This window comes from Patagioenas fasciata, chromosome 3, assembly GCF_037038585.1.
Source record: "Patagioenas fasciata isolate bPatFas1 chromosome 3, bPatFas1.hap1, whole genome shotgun sequence".
In the NCBI taxonomy this organism is placed as follows: Eukaryota; Metazoa; Chordata; class Aves; order Columbiformes; family Columbidae; genus Patagioenas; species Patagioenas fasciata.
In genome coordinates, this window is record NC_092522.1 from 91,002,785 (window position 1) to 91,024,379 (window position 21,595).

Here is a 21,595-nt window from a genome sequence, read left to right on the forward strand (position 1 = left end):
TTGTAATTACAAGACATCAATAAAGCTACACTCAAAGGTCATCCCTGTAAAAACAACCTAGAATAATCATCTCTTCATTTGCAAGAAAAAAAGTAATGCATCACAACTTAAATTGGAACACAGAGATCTGATAAAACCACAGCAACCGTGAAAGACCTCTAAAATCAAGGATTAGTTCTTCATGCATCTGAGTTCATTCTCCCTTGTAGAATCTATTGTTTCATAGTCCCCTACTGAGTCTTGCTATTCTTTCTGAAATTGTGCTACACCATCATCTTCATTGTGTTGATACAACAAGAATGACAAGGACACAGTGGGATTGCAAGCTGCTGCTCTGCAAGGGAGTTTTCTACCACAGGGGCACTACTGAAAGAAAGACATGGATTAAACATTGCTTTAATTAGAGAAACAACATGCATACAGGTTGATCAACCTCACCTGTAAGTAGCTCTAGAGCAGTAGACACTTAAAAGGTGAAATATTACAAGTTAATTAAAATAAAGTGATTACAAGGTTAACAAAAAATGAAAAGAGAATAATATGACATGCCCTTGCATTATCCTGATATAAATTCCTCATTTTGTCAGTTGTAATATGCCTAAAGACTGCTAAACCACCAGAGCTGTACCAGCAACAACCAGTTCACCATCTGAGGTCCCCAGTCTCCCCAGTTGCTGGCACCTGCACGCACAAGCCCCCACTCACAGTCCCACTCCAGCTACTGCTGCAGACGCCCCCTCCTCCTCACCCAGCAGGACATAGACACATGCTGCAGATCTTTGCAGCAACGGGGCTTTGACACTGCAGTCCGTTCACTAGCTTGGACTGATCCTCACCCTCCCCAGCTGTCCCACTCACTGCCAGACATACACCAACAGGTCTCTCCATTGACCCCAGGCCCTATGGTGTCTCCAGTGGCTGGCCTGGACATGCTGGCTCCTCCAGTAGCCAACTCCTCCAGGTGACTCACTCTCAGAGACACACACACATATATATATACACACACTTCACAGAATGGTTGGGGTTGGAAGAGACCTCTGGAGATAATCTAGTCCAACCCACCTGCTAAAGCACGTTCACCCAGAACAGATCACACAGCAGTGTGTCCAGGCACGTTTTGAATGTCTCCAGAGAAGGAGATTCTACAACCTCTCTGGGCAGCCTGTTCCAGTGCTCTGGCACCTTCAAAGTAAAAAGTTTTTGCTCATATTCACATGGAACCTCCTGTGCTTCAGTCTGGCCCCAACCTCTTGACATTCACCCTTGATATATTGATAAAAATTGATGAGATCCCCTCTCAGCCTTCTCTTCTCCAGGCTGAACATACACAGCTCTCTGTCTCTCATCATAAAGAAAGGTACTCTAGGCCCTTAATCATATCCGTAGCCCACGACTGGACTCCCTCCAGTAATTCCTTACCAGTCTTAAACTGGGGATCCCAGAACTGGACCCAGTACTCCAGATGTGGCCTCACCAGGGCAGAGTAGAGGGGGAAGATAACCTCAACCTGCTGGTCACACTCACTTCAGCTGATCATACTTATACATACACCCATATATGGCTCACTTAACCTACCCCCAGCTATTCCAGTTTGGTGTTTGCTAGTGACAGACACCAACAGGCTCGCCTGTTGCAGCTATCTCTTCTATATATTTTATATCTAAACCACCTTCGTCCTCTCCCCAACTTCAGTTCCTCTTCTAGACATCCGGTAAATCTTGTATGACTCCAAAATGCTCCTCCCCGTATCCCATAGTAAGTCTTAAATTCTGGCAGGCAGCAACCCCCCTCAGTCTGCAAAGTGGTCCAGAGTGTTCCTGACTCCTGGTGCTGGGTATCCCCACGGTGGTCCATGGGGCTGAGGCTGGGGACAGCCCTGGGAGGAGCTGGGTTGAGGGCTCCATGTCCCAGACTGGGTTACTGGGGTTCCCCTGCCTGCTGCTGTGCCTCTGGGCTCCTTTGCATGAGTGTGCAGAGATCAGCCTTTTATCACACAACAACATAAGCTATTCCTGTTTACCTTTTTCCCCCCTCTCATCCCTCTTTGATAACATCATGTTCCTTCCTTTTTGATCTTTTTTTTCTCCCCCCAGGGTCACAAATACTGGATTTAGATTTTTTTAATATTACTTGTGAATAATGTACTGACCATTTTCACACCTAATGCCTTATTATTTTGAAAGTGACATCTCAGTGGGCCCTTCTCCAAGGCTTCTCAAACTGTGCTCCAGCTGTATGCCTTAAGAAGTTTAGTGCCCTCTCTGCTGAACATGACAGTTTTGCAAGTTTTTATACATAATATAATCAATATGAAATATTAACTGTACCTGTACTGAACTTACCCTGCCATCTGTTGCTCACTTCAGAATACTCATTAAGATCATATATGAAACATTAGTACAAAGGGCAAAGTTTAACTGCACCACTTTGTCCTGTTCTTAGTTTTATTGAGAAATCAGAGTAAATAACTACTTAATGTGATAACATTTTGCTTTAAAATATTCTGTATTTGACACAGAACAAATCTTATTTAATACGCTCTCCAAATGCTGTTTTTAGTCTCGCAAATGCACAAATAAAACTGTTCAATATAGTTTTCTCCTATAGTTCATGAGGGAAAGCCATTATTTCCAACCATACTATTTGCCTTGAAGTGTACATCACCATTAAGTGTTTGTGACAGGTAACTTTTTAAATAACCTACGTACTTTTATTCACCTTGTTTCTATGACAAGAGACCTCACAGCAAGGATGGAATAACAATATGGAAACTAACCATCTGATCCAACTGAACACACTTCATTGAAGTCTTATTACTTCCATGTGTAAGAAGAAACTAAAGCCAACTGCAATCCCCAATTTCTGGCATTCTCAATATGCACTGTATCCAGCAAAAAATAAAAAAAAAAAATCATTTTTATTTTTACTGAACAGTGATATCAGACATATGGACTTAACTTGATCATTTAGAGATCAAGTGTTTTAACTGGATAAAAAAATCAAGGACCTTATTACACCTAAAGCAATCCTGTTGTTTAAGAAGTTGTAAAGCTTAGTAAATATTATTCTCATGTCTCTTGCAATCTCTTAGAAACAACTGGTATCAAAATTTTAGTACGCATGATCAAAGACAAAGAGTAATGCCAAGACGGTTATAACATAGATTCAAGTCAGACAACTTATATGAAAGAAACTCGTCATGGATAATTTCAGTGCCAAAAAGTTAGTCACATTTATTCTGAGGTAGTATGTGTGATAAATTAACTAATATTTCTCAATATACAAGTCCTAGTTTCTTAAAAAATATGAAAATAAAATTATGAGCTACTATCATGAAACAAATATTTGCTTTCAGTATTGACAGAAATAAATAGTTCTTTATTAAAGCATTTTAAACTCCATTTTTTAAATAATGATATATGTCAAGATACATCTCTGATAAGAAAAACATAACCCCAGGATGGATGAGTCAGGTAAGGACCTTTCTTAGTGGAGGTCTGAGGAGATTCAAAACTCATTTTGTAGTTTCAGCAATATATTGAGCATCCCATGCTCTCCCAATAATATTTACTGATAAGCTTTTTTCTTCTTTACAACTCACTTTTCTCACCAACAGACATGCTTTCCTTTATTATGCCAGTAAATTCTGGGATTGCTGCATGGCTTAGAATAGTTTTCTCCTCAAGTGTTAACAATAACACAAGACACCAAAAGACAAGCTTCTTTTGGTTGAGTTTATTTCACATTTTTGTAAGAATTTAACAAAACTCATCACTCTCACTACTCACAGTTAGCCATACCTTCTAACCCTACTAGACCTATTTTAATCAAATAAGCTACCTATAAAAGAAGGGAGGTCAAGCACAAATTACTTGGTTCTTAATCGAAACAAAATTTTGGTAGAAAAAATGAATGACCTTCACATAATTAAAATTAATACAATTACTCTTTAAGAGAAATTGTGTCAAAGACCAATAAACATAGTTTTCTGACTCCTTATGCATATTTAGTTCAAAATTACATTCCCAGAACAATTAACTCTGTTCTTTCCTACAAAAAGGCTAATTCCCAAGCTTTAACTACTGCTTGTACAGCTTATTTTTTGTGAAATTTAGAATCCCATTTCTCTCCAGTGTTATAGTTTAGCTACTCTAAGAACAGAATAATTGGAAAATAGTAATCAGATGGTGATGGACACAATTAGTTAAGATGTTCCTATAAACCAGCATCACTGATGTGTGTAGGAAAGAAATTAAGGGGAAAATTTGTGCGAAGTTACAGAAAAAAAAAAAAAAACAACAACAGCTCAAAAGCACTTCCAAAAAAAGTTAAAGCCTAATGCTCCAGACAGCTGACAGTGATGTACAGCTCAGCCTTCTGAAGCTGTTCTGTGCTTACAAGCTCAACACACGTATGAGCATCACCACAACTGTACACGAACCATTTTTGCAGACTACTTTCCTAACGAGGTCTCTGAACACCACGTGTAACAGGTCATTACCATGTGCTGGACCTTGGCACTTTTCCTGTGTGTGATTTCGAAATTTCTAAAATGTATTTGTAAGAAGTTTGGGGGATAAAAATATGAGAAAGGTTAAAAAGTATATTAAATATAGACTATACATAAAGATTTTCCCTCTGCATCTGACAGCACATTCTCCATGTTTTTCAGTTAAATTTTCTAGCTTAGCAGATATTAAAAAGAATATTAAATACTCAAGTTTTAATGTACTAATAAATATCATATCTATAGGTAAACATTCAGCCATGCAGAACACTTAAATACAAATAACCGTATGTACCTGAACTGTGGAGCTGATTTCAGACGCAAATCCTCCTGTCAAAGGAGCCTCATGGCTAATCAGCAATCGCCCAGTCTTTGCCACCGACTGAAAAGCAAAAACAAACCCCAAAAACTTAATCAAATTACAGCTCTTATGATTTCTTACTTGTAGTACTTGAGGAAAATATGAAATACATGACATTAATAGCAGTGTTAGAATGTATCTTTTTCCTCTCTTGAATTTTCACTGCAAGATAAATCATCCTAAAGTCTAAACTGAAAAGGTTTTCATATTTATCATAAAAGTGGTTACATCTTCTACTCCATTTTAAGAAAATATCAAGACTCAAAGTTGATTCAACTGAATATAAATTTACCCTATCAATGCAAGCTGTAAAATTTCTGAAGGAAAATAAGAATTTTGATAAGTCAGTAAAAACTTGGATTCTGAAAATACTAAAAAATACAGATGTAAAAAAATCCTTCACTGATACATACCCCTGCACAACCAGATCCTAGGTAAAGTCGTAGCTATTCAGAAAGTAAAATTGTTAAATAAAAAAATTTAGCAAGAGAACAATCATGTGGATTAATGCTGCTTATTTAAGTTTTACATGGCAATTACAAGCAACATTTTTCAATTTTCATTCTCAATGTTTGTGCAATTTTCATGTGATCCACTTCATAAATAATGACACAGCACAATATACACAGAAGGTGATCCAAGCATTTTTTAATCAAAACACAAACTGTGTTCATTATGAAACATAACAATGAAAGCAAAATATTTTTAATCTGATGGGAGTATAAAGCTTCACCACACCCAAATATCTGGAAGTTTACTGCAACTACATGCTAAATTGCCGAGGATTGAACAATATCAGATACCTTTGGTCAGAAATAGGACAGCAAAGTCTCACTTTGCATAATACATGTTTTATCATTTCATAAGGTGCAAAAAAAAAAAAAAAAAAAAAAAGGTTCACAAACTTCTAGAGATGCACATCAGAAAAAATATATCAGAATAACATATGTTAATCTTTCGAGAACAGTTAGAGTCTGATTTTTAAGGTAAGTACATAGTGTACTGCTGGTGTCATTAGTCATCAAGTCGAAAAACCTAAGACAATGCTGGCTATCAGGTCAGACTTCCTTAATGCCACGATCTTCACTTTAATGCCTACATGAGCACATTCTCCAGTTGCGTAGTTCTGTGTTGTCTACATAATACATAAAGCAAATGCCTTAATTATACAGAATTCCTTCCGATTCAAGTACTTTTTTAATTCTTGTGCGTTTCTAGGAGAGCTTCGATCAACAGCTCTAAGTAGCTCATCCACAGATGTATGGGCAAGTCACAGGCCTATGAACAAGATGATCCATACACTGTACTATGAAGTGGTTTGACAACATTCAGAGCTAAACAAGACAGGAAAAGGCATTTCAACAGTTGGAAAGTGATCCACGGTTACGTAGGCTGATTTCTTTCATTTCTTTTGCCAGCACAGGAAACTCATATCTACAAAGCAGAGGCATGGACTGCACTGTAAATCTGTCCAATACATCAAAACAACAGTTCAATGAACAAAATGTACACTTGAGTTTTAAGCTGATATGATAAAACTGATACAATCAGTTTGAAGCGGCTATGGTAAAACTGATACAATTAATCAGTTTTTAAAGGTTTTTTTGTAAATCCTTTTTTTTCTTTTTTTTTTTCCAAACAAAGATTCCTTTGCATATGTTTGTTCTGAAAGTTCACACCATGAAATATTGCAAACTATCATTAATTACAGATTGGGTTTCTCAGAATTTAGTACTATGAAACAGACACCGTTAGAATGCATATAAGAAGATCCACGTGGGATCAGACCAGTAATCCAGCATTCCAGTACCCTGGATCCACAGTGGTGAAAAGTTGATGTTTAGAAAACAGTAAGAATAGGGCCTTTAATGTGTTCCTTCATTATTTCTCAGCCTTCAACTGTTTTCACATCACAGGTTTCCTGAGTCTGATATGGTTTCTTGCTCTAAGCAACTGGCAACTTTTCTTGCACGAACTTATCTGTTCTCAAATCTACCCCAAGTAAAAAAATAATGAAAAAAAAATTCAGGGGTAGGAGGAATCTCATTTTGTAAACCTACTTCTTCTATATGAGAAATCCTTATTTTTACATATGATTCCCAAGGGCTTCAAGGATTCCTCACCTGCAGGAGCTTTTTAAGAGCCAGCAAGCAGCTGTGATCACCAAGCATTGCATACAAGCATCTCAGCCCTGCTAAAAAGCACTATATATCACCCCTGTTGGGAAACCAACGTAGCACAGCTCTGGTGCTTTCAGTATGCTTCCCAGACAGTTCAGGGGTCAGCATGGATACCTGCACCACATTGTCCCATGCAGAAATACCTTAAAAACTTTCCAAATGGTTAAATCAGAATCAAAATTAGCAGGAATTATCACTATACTGCTCTGTAAATAGAGTCCTGGATGTTAAGGAAGGATGCAAGTATGCCAGTTCCTGAATATTACAGGTATCATTTTTACTTCACATTTAAGACGTGTTCCTAAGCTACAGTGAGTCTTCCAGAAAGACATGCAATCTTAATTATGTTATTTCCAGTGTTTGCAAATGCATCCCAGCTATTGGTAAGTTGTTCCAGTGTTTAACTGACTTCCCTGTAAAATTTTGCACCTTATTTCCAAACTAATTTGGCTGACTTCAACTTCAAGCTGTTGGTTCTTATTTTACTTCTGTTTGCTATCCATTATCACATTTCTGCTGCCCACATGAACACGTTAGGACTGTGATCAAATGATTTCCTAACCACATTTTTGCTAAACTAAGCAGACTGAGCTCTAAATCTTTCACCAAACAAGACACTTCCAATTTCTTCATCATTCTTACAGCCCTACCCTGAATTATCTCCAGTTTTCAGTGTCCTTCTTGAAGTACTCCCATCTGGAACGAGCATTCCAGCCTTTTTCAGAACAATGCCAAATACGGAGATAATGTAACCAGGATACTGCAGCTCTTGGATGTATGAAGCCTTTTGGCCAAAGCAAAACAATACGAGTCCAGTTTCAACTGATGACTGCTGTTCCTGTGTGTGTTTATTCTTTCAAGATACAAAATTTTATTTGGATATGCTGAAAAATATAGTGTGTCTGACTCAGATCAGTTAATGAACCAGTCTTCTTTATCGGTCACCAAGTGTCTATTTGACCTATTTCTCCACCTGTTTGTTACCTCTAACTTATGTACTAAGGGTTTTAAATGTTTTCCATTGATAGAAATATTAAAAAACAGGCTAAAAAAAAAATCAGACTCTGCAGAACCTCAGTGACTTTACTATTTCCCTTCACTAGAGTTTCCTTTACATGACATACAGTTAAAATCAACACAGCACTAATCCCATACTTCCCAACTATATTAGTTTGTTTTGTGAGCAGCTAATTTTTGATCATATATTTTTAAGTTATTTCTCCCTACTTGCTTCTTCCTTGCAATTTTTTTCATAGTTTTATAGATTATTCCTTCTAACTGATTTTGGACAGAGTTTTGGTTTGTGAGCTATTTCTGGGTGGTTGGGGTTGGTTTGTTTGGGGGCTTTTTTGTGAAAAAAATGCTTCATAAATAAATTATTGGTAAAAAGATGATACATTGGTTCATCAAACATATTGGCTCTCTGTATGCCCTCTTCATTTTAATTATTATATTGTTTTCTCTGTCTTACAGATGACAGTACTATGCAGTAATAACAGCAGCCAATAGCAATTGATGTGATTTTCTTAAGCATTTTTTTAAAACATATGTATTACAATGTAGAAATGTTTCAGACAACCCATGATGAAAAAGCCCAACTGTTTCCTATACTGGTAGTGTTCTAGAATGGCTAACTTATTTAATTTCAATATCTTCATACGGAAATTTAATCTTATTTTCTGGAAGTAAAATGGCTAATCATTTAAAAGGGAAAAATGTCAAAAGTAATTGCTCTACAATCTATAGAGTACAGTGGATATTGTTAATTATTATTTTCAGGTATCAGTGCTCTCCTATAAAACATTAAGTTATAAAAAACATATAAAAACATTAAAAATATAAAAAACATTAATCCATGTCAAATCAAATGAGGCAAGCATTCAATCTCCAGGATAACTAAAGCCCAACATTTAGAAGAGCATTTATAGTCCAAATAAATGCAGCATGATACGATCCAGTAACAGGGTCTTCACCCTTCAAACTTCATAGGAAATACCACTGGTATTAAACTGGAGAAAACAATGCTTAAATCAGCACGATGTATTAAATTGGCCAGCAGAGAATCCTACCATTTTGTCACCTTTTAAAAAGGTAGATGGTTGGAGTGTTCTTTTTTCATTTGGATTAGCAACAGAAAAAAATGGCCTTTCAAGGAATGGTGCATTTCCTCCCTTCAGCCAGAGACTTGTTACATTTCTGGAAGGGCTTGGTTCTCCTCCACTTCCCCAACATCCCTGCTCTCTCTTCCAGAACCCCAGTCTTTTCACTTCTTCCTACCTCAGTAATATCTAAATTTTGAAATGCATGCATGTTCTGCAGCTCATGTAGAGTACTTTTAAAAATACATCTTAAAAAAATATCATGTGGTTTAGGAGATCGGCCCTGATAAAAATGTTCCTGTTTTAGATTCTGTAGGTTATCTCCAATCTCAAATTAAATGAACATGAAAACTTTTTCTTTTTGCAATTTTTACTAACAGACCATACAAGTCAGAAGCAAGACCTGAGCATTTAGAGAACATGGCTCCTTTTTGTGTCACAATCACTCTGCACTTTCACAGCTGATGCGACCCTGGTTGCTCCCAAAAGCAAGAGGTCCTACCCGGTGCAGATACTCCCGTTCCCAGCCCATCTCCCCGAGCACTGTCAGGACCATGGGGCAGGCCAGTTGAAGGACACAACCCCATTTATCCTAGAGCACTGTGCAGCCAGCACTAAGCTGTAAACACTGCTCCAGACACAGTTTCAGAGATCAGAGGCAGATCACGAATTGCTCACAGAAAGCTCCAGCCGTGCACCCTCTCTCCAGAGGGCACCTGAGACCCAGGTCAGGGCCCACCACTGTCACCTGGCTATAGCCAGTCAGAGAAAAGACTCCAGGGTTTTCAGCTGCTAAATTAACCCTAAATTAACAAAATCAGAAGTCAATATTGTCTTCCACCTCAGTTTTGTTGTTAGGACAGTTTTACATTGGTGTCATCCATAAGAAAGACAATTGACATTGTGTCAGAGTAAAAGGCCTGTGGGATGATCACCCTGATATTGAAATGTAAAAAAAAAAACCACAAACAAACAAAACACAAGCAAAAGCCCTAACACTTTTGCAAGACTACTGCTTTAAGATCGCACTCTGAAGGTTTTCTGAATTGCAGCCCAGCATTTTTGCAGTGAAGCAGCAGAGTAAATTATTTTCAACCTCCCTGACCACATTCTTTATCCAAGAGTTTCTCTAATGACTTTTCTGTTCAACTCTCAATTTGTCATGTTGGCCACTTTCTCCCCTTCTGCAGGCACTGATGACAGAAGAAAACAACACAAGTCGGGTGCTTCCAAGAAATTTGAAAACTAAGCGCTGACACTACCAATAACATACTGTGTGCCCTTATTTAGGAGAAAGGAGACTTGAACCGAGTTGGATGGTCAACTGCACTGTACACTCTTACTCTCCAACCACAGCAACAGCACCTCTTCCTGTGTAAGCAGCTGCTTCACCATCACAGCAATTGCCTTGAAAGAAATTATCAAAGTCAGAATTAGATTATAAATGCTTGTTACTGTGTCACAATGGCAAGTTGCCTATTTTCTTTAAAAAAAAATACTCTTCTCAGAATAAAAAGATTTTTCATCTCTTACAGAAAAGGAGTTATTTTGATGTTCACTTTCACATTTTGTTTTGCACACTTTTGATCGTGTTCTTTAGAAACTGTAAAAGATTCCTGTGTAACTGAAGAAACAGCTTTTGAAAATAATTTTAAAGCTGGCCAAAGTGCTGAAATTGTATTTGTATTATAGCTCATTTCGCAATAAGTGTGTATGCAAACAATTATAAAATTGTACAAAAACTAATATTAATAGATAACACGGAATCTTGAAAAAAAATACACCACTTTGGTGAAGTTTCAATAAATGCCTTGAAAAACATTTTTTCTTTTCCATTTTCAAATAAGCTTCAATGAATTTGTGCTGGGAAATTATAAAATCTGAGGGAATCTACTTTAACCCATTAGTTCTGTTTTCCTTGTAATGTTTCAATAACAAAGGAAATTGCATAGCAGCATTCTTGGTACTGAATATCATAAGCATAGGGATAAAAATAAGATCTCAGATTTTTATTCAGCATTTCCCACAGAGAAATGTATAACATAACCTGCCAGATGATTCACTGAGGATTACACTTACATAGCATGTGCAAATTCACAGGATGACACATTAGGTTCAGTGCACCTCGGATACAACAAACTGTGCTTGTGATACGCTGACAAATGCAGTTATTATGTCCCCAGTTTCCAGACACCCCAGAGCCATGCTGGAGCTATAGAATCTAATGAAAAAACAAGTAGATCCTCAACCACCCTTTTGATTTTTTTACCAGTGTGCAGAGAGAGGAATAGAAGGGAAGAGGAAAGGGATGTGTCCTAAGAGCCTGGAGATGCTCAAGCCCCGTAACGCTCTAATGATCATCATCTAGTTTGCAAATTGTAACTATCAGTTGCACAGAGCTACCTTTTTCTCCTAGAAGTAATAAAAGGCAGGAATAGTATGCAGTCCTCAAAGCTCCAAAACAGAAAAACCTAATTCTTAACATTGAAGAAAAAAATTACATCATTAACCTGAATTAAAAGAAAATAAAAATAACATCACTTGATGTGGTTTTCAACAGTACTAAATTCCCAGAGAAGGAAAATGAAAGAAACCCTTCAAAACTACTGTATCATGTCTACACTGCACTCCTAAGTTAACTGAAACTAATTTATTAGTAAAATCAAGATGCAAAGACAAACAAATGACATGGCAAACCATTCTTTCATCACACACAGCTTAACAGCCCGAAGTATAAATAAGATTTCTCAATTACTGGTAATGACACAGCCAGCCTTACTTTCATTCTGTTAAGATTCATAAGGCTAGTGTAAGAATAATAAACATATCAGTATTGCAATAATACAGCTGAATGCTGGCAACAATGCACATAGATCAAAGATAAAACTACTTGGAAACGAAAAATCATCATTCTTAATCCACCACTTAGGAAGGTCACAGGAGAAATATCTTAAAACTCTTCAAATGATAACATGTGAGTCTGTGTGTGATAAAATGAAAAAACATACACAGCTCTGTAATGGATGAGTATGCTGATTAACAGCAGGGGATGAAAAAGAAAATCCACTTTCTTTTTAACTTGAAGCAAATAACTAAAATGCTGCCAATAATTTTACTGATCCCCATTAGCAGAGCACAAACCTTGGATTTCCTGCTCAGTAGTTAACCAAAACAGGCTTTTAACCCCTCACTGTCTGTCTGTTCAGCCGGTGCAGCTGAGGTTTGTGCTTTCCCATCTACAGGTCTGGAATTCACCGAGCTGAGGCTGCTGCGATGGGCCATGGCCCAGATGGTGCTTGGACCTGGTGCCAGCTTGGGCAGTGCAGACAAGTTTCCCCAAAGCAAAATGACCTGCAATAACCAATTCACACAGCAGGAACGAGCAGATCCATTAGGTTCCCAGGCTGAAGAGAGCACAAAAACAAAGAGGCCTTGATTCTGGTTTCTCACAAAGAGAAGCAAAACACAGTCCATAGAAGGAGACAACGCTAATGGGACACAGGGATAAGGGACAGAACAGAGAACAGGCCTCCATCAGTGTTCAGCCACCATGGACCTTAGCACATGAGGGTGACAGAAGAGGCTGTCCTGCTGCACAACCCTCCTCGGGTACCACGAGTGCACTCCTGCCCACCTTCTCTGGAGAGAAAGACAAAGACAAAAAACAAATCCCAGGAGTTTTATTTTTTCTTTCCAACTCATATCAGACTAAAAGATCAGCTCTTATAGAAAGTAAACAAAGATCCAAAACCATAGTGCGTTACAACTCCAAGCATCATATTAATGAAGTAAAAAAGTAGGAAAATTAAGAGAAGTATTCAAAATGTACTTGCTGCTCAATGAACTGTTTATCTGAAACCAAACAACTAATGCTGCATATAATAAATTAGCAAAACTTGTTCTATGGTGTAGTATGTTATAGACAATGTTCATACTACCCATTGAGATCTTTGAAAGTTATTATATTACTATGCATTGAAATATTGATTTCTAATAAGGAGTAAAGTCCCCAGAAAATAATTCAACTTTACATGGCCACGTTAAATCTGTTCTCCATAACAGTTCAGTCTTGCTGTACTTCTACCTGGCTATTACTTCTACCATCTCCATAGTATTAGCACAATATAGTCAGATTAAAATCCTAATGATAGCTTGAAGGAAGGGGAAGGAACAAAATCTGGAACACTGATAATGATGAGTGAACAGGACAGGTCCTTGTACAGACCCCTGTGGTACTCACTTGTCACTGGCCTCCAGGTAGCATACCATACTCTCTATGACCCTCTAGGCCCAACCACACAAACAGCAGTTCACCTATCCAGCTGTCCATCTGATCAGAGCATGACATCCTAACTCGGATACAGGAGTATTCTAGGTGGGAGATAGAACCAAAAGCTTTGCTGAAGTCTGGATGATGGGGTAGAGTGTACCCTCAGCAAAGCTGCAGATGACGACACTGGGAGGAGTAGCTGACAGGTCAGATGTTTGTGCTGCCATTTGGATGGATCTGGACAGACTGGAACAATGGGCTGACAGGGATCTCACAAAGTTCCAAAGGGGAAGTGCAACATCCTGCCCCTGAGGAAGAACCACCCCATGTACCAGTACAGGCTGGGAGCTGCACAGCTGGCAAGCAGCTTGGCAGAAAAGGGACATACGCATCCTGGTGGACACCAAGTTCACCATGAGCCAGCGATGTGTCATTGCCACCAAGAAGGTTAATGATGGCCTGGGCTGCATTAGGAAGGGTTTGCCAGCAGGCTGAGGCAGGTGACCCTTCCCCTTACTCAGCACTTGGTGAGGCCACAGCTGGAGTGCTGTGTCCTGTTCTGGGTTCCCCAGTACAAGAGACATGGATATACTGGAGAGAGTCCACTGAATGGTCACAAAGATGATTAAGGGACTGGGCTTTAGGGATCTCATCGATGTATTTACATACCAGAGGGGAATGTTCAAACAAGACAGAGCCAGGATCTTTTTGATGGTGCCCAGGGACAGCAGTGCAGTTAAGCTATTATGCTGATGTTGCATAACACACTGGTTAAACCTCACCACTCTGAAATCCACATCAGGATGGATCTTTTCCCCAGCTTAAAATGTAGGCATGGCAGCAACAGTTCATAAAGAACTAATGTGACCACAGCTGTGATGCACATATGAAACATCTTACAGAGAAATGTTAGTGCAACCATAAAACTCACTGCCTCAACACACCAGGATTTTATTATTCCAATATGCATCATTTTACACTACAAATGCCAAAAATAATTCTGAAAGACGAACACGGCTTCTTCCTGCATAGCATCAAAAACATAAAGCTGTAGTGTAAAGATACTGGTGCAGAGATAATGAGAAATGAAAACAGGCACAGGAAAATGCAAAGTAACCTGGACAATTTAAAAAGTTAAAATCAAAACCAAAGGACTTGGCTACAGAGCTAGGCAGAACATCCTAAGAAGCAATGAAGAGAGCGGATAATAAAACGGTTATGGCCTTTACATCCTACACAACGCCGTCAGGGTATGTATTGCTGGGATGTTCAATGGAGAGATTTATAAGCTTCCTGCAAAGCCAAGAACCAAGAACAGATTCCCAATGTGTTATGCTCTGTAAAAATACGGAGTAGCAGAGAATTCCTCTCCAAAACAACTTTCAGTTTAAATAGCTGCAATTGTGACAAGAGAAAAGAAATACAATATACAGTAGAGAACATCTCAACACAGTTTGGGATGCTTAATATAGTTTTTAATAGAAGAGAGCTAGACTAGATTAAAAGGACTGATATTCTAGCAGCCAGCAAGTAACATCCTAATGCCTTTCAGGAAACTTACTCCTGTAAAACAACACGGCTACAAACCCTCTTGTAACACTTCCACAACACCATTCTGTGTACCCTAAAGCAGTTAATTACTAAGAAAACAGTAGCAGCTAATAAGGGCCATAGGATGTGGAGATGACGGAGAAAAGTTATGTTTTGTATAGATGGATATTCCTGCTTAATCTGAAAATATTTAGGAACATACTAACCAACTTCAGTAAGAGATAGGCAAGGAAAAAATACTTCTGGAACACCATAGCATGACCTTGTGATATCCTTAAGATAAATTGCTACACACACACTCAAATCGATTCTTTAGGAAAGAAAACTGATTCAGAATTTAACAGCAATTTGGAAATAAAACTCACCTGGCTTGTTCTTATCACGCCATATACACTATATTGATTTTACTGCATTCTTGTCCTCCCCTACTTCACACCTCATTTGTTTTCTGATACTGGCAGCTCTCCTTAACAGTGACAAGCAATATTTTTAACAGACATTTGCTGCAAGGAGCCTCTGTTTACTTCTGAGGGCCCCACATACAACCTGGATAACACTACTGAACTAAGTAATATGAATATTAAGAAAGCCTGTTTTGACCAAATGCATCTAAATCTCCCAGTCATTGTCTTCTAGTAATAACTATGAACTGATTCCTTAAATATTTTTTTCAAGTATAAAGGCAAGTGAACTAATGGAAAATATTAATGAATGGTAACTGGTAACTCAGAATTCCTCCATACTTTGAACTATATTTGCTTATTTAACCACAATTAAATACAACTATTCAAACAATCCTTCTGATGCAGACTTCTAAAAAAAAGACATGGAAGTTTAAAAAGGTTGTTCTAGATCTTCAAACTTTCATAGATCCACTTTTTGGCTAAAATTAAGAATTCGGCCTTAACTCAGTGTTCTCAATTTGCCATATGTTCACAAAACATTTTAAACACAGAAGAAGGGAACAAAATAAGATTCTAGCCACCAACAAACACCTGTGACGATGCCTTTCAAGTACGTGTGGAGGAAGAACCAACTTTGCTGACACTCTTCGTACCAGCAATTGTCTTTTTCAAGTAATACTGAAAGAATCACATCAAGGAAGAGCAGAGTATATCTGCTAAATCTGAATGCCGGAACATTTTCTAATCTGAATAATCATTCTGAAAAACTACACTAGACTTCTGAAATTTTTTTTCACTGAAACTCCTTAAGAAGTAGGAGCTTCAACATCTATTAATCCAGCATCTGCTTCATTTCTATTTCATGAACTTAACTCCAGTTCTGATAGCACAAATTCATACAGCACAAAACAGATTATTTCACTGAAGCTGCTGAACCCACTTATGCTTAGGATTCATTGGATTTAACATCTGAATTACTAATGTGGATTGTAAGGAAAAGCCTGAGGCAATCCAGTGGAAAGATCTGAGCAATACAATCACTAAATTATTCAAGAAAAATAGACCAAGATGGTCAAGTAAGACGTCTGAAAATGAGGCATGTGCCATCTTTGACCCCTTTCAAAAACAAGCATTAGCATGTGCCTAATAGATGCAGTAACTATTTCAATGATACAGATCGTTTACAGAATTTTGTACCAAATATCTTGCCAACCAATGTTTTAAAAATTCCTGTATCCCTTGTTGATTCTTTTGAATACATTTTTCTTGTACTGTTTCTCATTTAAATTAAGTTCTCTAAAGCAACAACCAATTCCTCTTCTCTTTTCCTTCTTTCAGTGCTATATTTCATCTTATTGTCCCTTCTGTTTTTTGTGCCCTCTTCATCAAAACTACCTAAGCGATCCTTATCCGATTCCTTCTTCAATCTCTACTCTTTTCTACCAGTTACACCCTCTCTGTATCTGACCTACATCAATTTATGGAGGAACATATAGTCATTTTCAAGGTATATTCATTCTCAGCCTGTTAGACAATGAAATTAGGGTTCTGTGACCTGATCTTATTTTTCTGTCCATTTGTCAGTCTCCTGATAGCCATCATGCAGCCAAATGCAACTCTTACAGCTATTAAGCCCCTGCAAGCTTGATAAAAATCAGTCTCTCTGGGTGAGGGAGATTAGTACTCCTGCTAACTTAGTAACAAAATAAAAGACAAGCTGCACTTAACACTGTCTCTCGCACACCTCTTTCAGCAACCAGTAAGCACCAATACACTGCCTCCAATGCTACCTTTTGTGTAGCCAGGCATTTAGAAAGAAGCTGAGCACCCAAATGTAGCTAAATAGAGAATACGGAATGGTGGAAGGTAGGAAACGTGGAACACAAATCCATACAAAAACAGGCTTCATTATTCATGCAGTAATTATTTTTCATTCTTTATCATAATGTTGTTATACAGAGTAAAAAAATATTTTTTTCCAATATATTTTTTCCAAAAATATATTTTTTCCATGGCATGGGACAAAAAAAGATGGTAGTGGCAAATCCAAAATCCATGGAACCTATACCTGAGAATTCTCTGTGTTTTTTCCAGACTTTCATTTCATGGAACACTTCTACTATGTTGTTGGGATTTTTAAAACAATAACACAGAGTTATCTCTCAGTAATTTGTCTGTAACTTTATTTACATTTCCATTAAAATACCATGAAATGTGAAACAACAGTTATTTTCTATTGAAGTAATAACTCTGTTGCTTCTACTACAACAGCCTTAGTTTGATCTTTTTGATGTGTTTCAATCAAGTAATTTGGATTTAACTTTTACCCCAGTAGAGTGACTACAGTCACAATGCTTGAGATAAAGGTAAAACATTACCTCTCAAAATCAACTGATTAAGATTATATCATAAAGCTTTGGACTTTGTCACATGCAAGTGGTCAAGAAAACAGGAAAAAAAAAGGTAAATTTATATTGACTGAGTCACCGTATAAACAGAGGTTAAGAATCAGCAGCCTTTCCTTTATAGATGAACTTGACTTTCATATTTTACCACTCTATTTTCCGGAAAACGCCACTATTAAAATCTTCTAGCATGTTCCATCAACATCTGTCTTGCATATCCAAGCTAAAACTAATAAAAATATTAGATTACACTAAAATAAGAACTTCTCCCAATGCTCAAGTTATTTAAAAGGTTAATCGTGTGCCTTTTAGTTCTATTTGCACTCAACCAAATTCATTCTCCGTTTCCATTAAGTTTAATGGTATTTGTGCACAAGTGACATGCTTCTTAGAGCTGTAGTGGCCAATGGCATCACTTGATGGGTTGGCACAGGACAATAAAGTAGTAACATGCAAAGTGACTGAGAAACTGCCACAAAATATATGCATTTTTCATTTACATCACTTACATCAGTGGAAGCCTCTTCAATGACAAACACCATGTCAAGCATCATATCTGAGAGAGTCATTTCTTGACACACAATAGACCTACATTCATTGCTACATTCAATCTCTAACACAAGCGTTAGCCCAAGAATCACTACCTGTAATGATTATAAATGTATCCAAAAGAAAATCTATATACAGACCAAGAAATATACTTAACTTCTAAATAGACTCTCCTAATGAGCTGAAAAAATAATGAAAATAACCTGGGAAAATGAGCCTGCTTCCATTAATTGACATACATTTTTCCATTGTACTATCTCCATAGCATCAACATGAGTCAGAAGCATGAACAAATTACAAGCATTAAAAGTTTATAAATATTCCCTATTTATCAAGAGTATATTCCTCAAAGAATCAACTCTTTGGTTTCTCTTATCTAAATAAAACATGATACACAGACCTGGGTATTTTTCACTTAGATCAACAGCTTAGAAGATGTGTTAAAGCCTTTACACGCTTATCAACCAAAAGACAGCAGTCATTTCGGTAAATGACAGAATAAATAATCAAAGTCTGTAAACCATTCACTTCAGAGTTCTGAATATTGCTGAATAACAGCCTTTGTTCTCTACTTTCTGATTATGATGTATTATTAACATATCTGAGACAGAGTGTTCACTCTAAGACTATGACACTTTGAAGTGTTAACTGACACAAAGATTTTTCTCCAAATCACTATGACAGTTTTTATGTTCAATAGTAGATATGATGCAGACAGAAAACCTTGCAGTTGGCTTAAGAACCACACAAGGTACAAACAAGCCCCTCCTGTCTGAAGCTTTGATTTTCTACTGTAACGCTGTTGAATAACACTCATTCCAAGTCAGAAAAATCAACTCTCCATCACCGTAACGATTGAAATGCCTGTAGAGAACTCCTCATTCACACCCTCTGTAATGCAATGGGGACCAGAGAGAAGATTTAAATATAGAACCCTGGAAGTACCAAGGAGCTTTGTACATCTCAGAGTATGTCAATGAAAGAAGCGTAACCAAACTTGTCAACTGAGCAAAACAATATTGACCGGAATGTCAGTTCATTCTTGAAGAGCAGTAATTAGCAGAGCTGGAGATCAGCTATGGATCATTATAAAACTCAGTTTCGTGGTGGAAGGGCCAGAGGGAAGATCAATTACCCAGTATTATAGGTGGTAAACAAAATGTGGTTGTTGACTAGTTCTATTTTCCTACTCTGAGCAACATTTTCATTTTCTTACAGAGTAATAAAGTTCTGTAGATTCGCTCCACAGAAGCTCATCAAGTTACTACAATAACAAAATCTGCGTTCTCTGATATTCCCTGGAGCTATTTTTGCAGAAAGCTTTTCACAGGCAACTTTATCAGAGTTTCTAGATTTCTCAAGTAAAATCTTTCAGAGTAAAATGTAACCATTTTAGAGAGAGACTCTTGCTTAGCCTTTGTTTCACTTATTTTCCTCAAAGGGGAACTGGTACAGTAGCTTTAAACAGCTAGCGTGCAAAATCCAGAGAAGTGGGAAAAGGGACTAAGTGGCTGTACTGTAGCACCTCAAAGAAAATGAAATTAAAAAAAAAAATCCGTATTTTTAAAACCTAATGAAAGCTCAAAACTACAAACTTATATTTATGTTAGACAACACAGGAAAAAGAACAGACTAACATGTATTTTATAAAAGGTACGATGATGGCACAAAGAAACTAAGTAACTTGTCAGATACCCTAAATTTGTGGCAGAAAGGACTTGTAAGTGAGGCACTTGACTAATGAAAAGCACAATCTCTTCCTTTATGTACTCCTGCATTTCTAATGATGTTTAGTTATAAAAGCACTGAGTCTCAATTTTACATTTTTAGATTTTTCGAAGTGTTTTATTTAAAGATCAGCATTTCTGCTTTACCACTAAATATTTTATTTCTCTGTAATTTTGCACAAGTACACAAAATTAACAGTACTTTAAGAACGCATATGGTGACAGGTTAAAAGAGCATCACGTCAGCAATTTCCTCAGTACTTTGCTGAATCATCAGCTTGCTCAATCATGTTGGGTCTGACATTAATTTAGGTGAAAAGGAAATAAAGATGAAATTAATAACAAACACAGGAGGGAAGGGGAATGTGACTCTTGACTTCTACTTTACAATGAACTTTCTTTTGACCTTTTCCAATACTGAAAAAAACTTGGAATTGTACTATCACTTACTACAAATACAGGTCAGAAAGCTACTTAACAGTATGATGCTTTAAATAAAACAAGTTACAATCTTATTAAGCATTTGACAACAGTGGAAGTCACAGAAAAAATAAATAGCTAAATTTAGTGTCACGCTGGAATTTGCTTATTATGAAAGATAAGTCATGTCTAAAATAAGAAAGGTTCCATATATTAGCTTTTCCATTACTCCAAGCAACTGCCGCCAAAAACTCTACATTTTGCAACATTTCATTACCGCAAGTAAATGTAATTAGATGAACCAAACAAAATCTTTACATTTTAACTTCAAAAAAACTACATCAATGACAATGATAGTTTTTAAATCTAAACTCACATATACCCAGAAACAAAGACATTAACTACTTCATATATGTATTGATTTTCCAGTACAAAGAACAATTTACACATTACAAGGTAGACAGATTACCTGAACAGATTTAATTTTTTTCAATAAGACTATATTAACACAAACTTCTGACAGTATTTTTAAGGTCTAAAAATCACATTTTTCTCTAGTCAACCCATTATTTAAAACCTCCTAAGCCAAAGAAGTGATAGCATAAAGAGATTTCTCCAACGTCAACAAAACACTGTAGCTGATAATTAGAAACTAATTGTTTCCACAAGCTTCTTAAAGCAAAACAATTATTGCTGTCATATTACAAACAGTTCAACACTAATAAATGGAAACTAAAAGTCACATTGCTGTTCTTAATTATCCCAATTTCTTTTTTTCTCATCTCTAACTCCTTTTTCCCTGTATGGAGAAGCAGACAGGAATGAATCACACTTTCTAAAATTACTAAAGAAACTGTAATTTCTACGTGAAATCTTTCTAAGCTTTGAAAAAATTAGTAATTCAAATTTGTTATTTTAGTGCTAAAATAACGAACCAGTTTACCGGCAAATGATAAATAGATGCCACTTATTCTTTACATTGAAAATAGATTCCCCTCTCGCAGTAAAGCCGTTCGATCCCTTTTTCCTTCAGAAATTTGTAATCTTCCAAACACAGCACTATTGTGAACTTTAAAATGTAGGTACCGTGTCAGTAATTGCATCACAAATACCAAAGATGAT

General features: G+C 37.0%; 1 protein-coding gene across 1 annotated transcript in view; it reads right to left on the reverse strand.

Annotated features, from left to right (window-relative positions):
• BCKDHB (branched chain keto acid dehydrogenase E1 subunit beta) overlaps positions 1-21,595 on the reverse strand; it is a 112,191-nt gene that overhangs the window by 44,500 nt on the left and 46,096 nt on the right. Inside the window, exon 9 of the mRNA XM_065835748.2 lies at positions 4,803-4,889. Coding sequence (XP_065691820.1) covers positions 4,803-4,889 — 87 coding nt within the window. The remainder of the gene's footprint in view (positions 1-4,802; positions 4,890-21,595) is intronic.